The 2586-nt window shown below is 40.1% G+C and overlaps 1 protein-coding gene across 1 annotated transcript; it reads left to right on the plus strand.

Annotated features, from left to right (window-relative positions):
• Positions 1 to 375: 375 nt before the first annotated feature.
• On the plus strand, positions 376 to 2526 carry LOC144477714 (uncharacterized; the record flags this gene model as incomplete). The annotated part of the gene is made up of 3 exons (XM_078195453.1): positions 376 to 1441; positions 1820 to 2099; positions 2214 to 2526. Coding segments are annotated over exons 1-3 (1659 nt in total), but the record flags the coding sequence as incomplete, so codon positions are not given.
• Positions 2527 to 2586: the final 60 nt, after the last annotated feature.

A 2586-nucleotide genomic window follows, 5' to 3' on the forward strand; every position in this document is an offset into this window, starting at 1 on the left:
CTTGTCGTTTCCATTTTCGGATACACGTGGTCGATTGGGGTTAGGTTTACGCGTTTTTCTAATTTACTTGGAAAATCTTCTGTCTCGATATTTCCATACAAAAAATTGTTTTCACCGCTTTACTATGACTTTGTACTAAAAGACTGGGCCCATAACCTGTTGGGAATAGGTATAATAAGCGGAGAAAATAAAACACGTGTGCACACCGTTACAGTCGGATCGGAAGGAAGGAAGCAACGCCACCCTCGTTTATTTGGTAAAAGTACAATTCACCGATCATCGCGCGCGAGGCGCCCTCTAACATAGCGATCTCCAACATTAACAATCTTTAGAAGCTTTGTCGGAAAGGTCATTTCGGATGAGTTAGATATAGATATGGTCGAAAAACGTGAGAAAGCAAACAAGGGTCTGTTCGATAAATTTGATAGTGTGCAGTCGAGTATCGAGGTACTCGTTGTAGGAACGGAATTGGAAGCAGTACATTTAAGTGAACGCGACACATTTGAGACAGCATTTTTTAGTACAATGGCTAGCGTTGAAAGGTATATAGCAAAATGTCGTGGTCCATCTCCAGTAGGGAGATCGTCGGATACTCAGTCACCTACCATTATGGAAGGACAGAGTGTTCCACGATTGCCTACCATTGTTTTGCCATCATTTGATGGAAATTATAGCACTTGGTTAAGGTTTCGAGATACCTTTGAAACACTTATTAACAATAACGAGTCGTTGTCGGATATTCAAGGTTTTCATTACCTGAACTCTGCTTTGAAAGGTCCTGCGGCGCGCATTGTACAATCGTTAGGTATTTCTGACATCAATTATAAGCTTGCATGGATTAGCCTGAAAAAGCGATATGAGGATCCCACAGCATTACTATATTATCATGCTAATGCTATCATCGAAATGCCATCCGTGCAAAAGCAATCTTGTAATTCGTTAAGGGAATTTATTGATTCCGCGAATAATCATCTTTTAGCATTAGAAGCGTTAGGAGAAGAAACACATTCATGGAATCTGATAATTGTTCTTTTGTTATCAAAAAAATTAGATTCGGTGACATGTAAGGAATGGAATAAGGTCTTAGTTAGTCTTTCAGGAAAGCCAAGGTTTAAAGATTTTATAGATTTTCTAGAACAGCAAGCGAAACTTCTTGAACGAACATCCATAAATATTAAACACATACCTATTCAGCCGTCAAAATCATTTGCAAATAGGCCAGTAGATTACAAAACTAAATTCCGATCAGAAACATTAGCAGCCAATATGTCTTATAAACCAGTTTTGTGTTTACTTTGCAAAGATAACCATCAATTAGCTCAATGTGCTAAATTAAAGGCAATGTCATTTTCCGAGAGGCATGATACAATTAAGCAGCTTCAGTGTTGTTTCAATTGTCCTTCGCTAGGCTATAGCATTAGAAGTTGCACGCGTGGTTTTTGTAGGTAATGTGGAAAGAAACACCACACAATCTTGCACAAAGAGGAGGTGCATACACTGCGCGATTCCGAACCGTCCAAGTCACCTGACCCCGTAGTTCAATCATGTATTTCGAACTCTCAAGATTCCGCGTTCGAATATGCAATTCTATCTACCGCGATCGTTTATATTCAAGATAAGCACGGAAATAGTCACGAATGCCGCACTCTTTTGGACGCCGGGTCACAGGCAAATTTCTTTACGGAGGGTTTTTGCAAGCGAGCCGGTATTTCAGTATTCAAAACAGAGACTACCGTGGGAGGCCTAGGAAGATTAGCCAATTGCATTCAAGCAAGGACTAATCTGAATATTAGATCATACTGTAGGAATTTTGCCTCAGATTTAGCTTGCTTAGTTATAAAAAACATTACCGAGGACATGCCAAATATACCGCTGAATCGATCCACAATTGCCATGCCCAGCGGTGTTACGCCCGCAGATCCACACTTTGATCGTGCTGGACCAATTGATCTAATAATAGGTGCGGGATTATTTTGGAAATTACTGTGCATAGGGCAGCACAAAGCTACACCCGATAGTTTAGTTTGGCAGAAGACACGACTCGGTTGGGTGCTAGGAGGAAAATTGAATTTTTCCAATCTACAAAGGAAACCTATTAGGCAAGTTTGTCATCTTGCGACGAACGAGAATTTAAATCGCGTATTTGCTCAATTTTGGGAAATAGAAAATGATTGTTATTCGAAAAACACTAGTTGTAACATATCCGCTGATAGATGCGAAAGGCATTTTATTGAGACGTCGCGACGTAATTCTGATGGACGTTATGTAGTAGCCATCCCATTCAATGACAAGGTGGATCAACTCGGGGAATCGCGAAGTCAGGCTGAGAAGAGATTGATTGGAATAGAGCGCAGATTTTCTAGAGATCCTGACCTACGTCAAGAGTACAAAAGATTCATGACTGAATATGAGGCTTTAGGTCACATGACGCGTGTAGATCAAGAAAAAATTAACAAATTTGAGCTGAATTATTATTTGCCACATCATCCTGTTTTTAAACAGTCTAGCACTACAACTAAAATCCGAGTAGTTTTTTATAGTTCCGCGAAGACCACATCAGGCATTTCATTGAACGATTGTCAGATG

The sequence above is a fragment of the Augochlora pura genome, unplaced genomic scaffold, assembly GCF_028453695.1.
Source record: "Augochlora pura isolate Apur16 unplaced genomic scaffold, APUR_v2.2.1 APUR_unplaced_3057, whole genome shotgun sequence".
NCBI classification, from domain to species: domain Eukaryota; kingdom Metazoa; phylum Arthropoda; class Insecta; order Hymenoptera; family Halictidae; genus Augochlora; species Augochlora pura.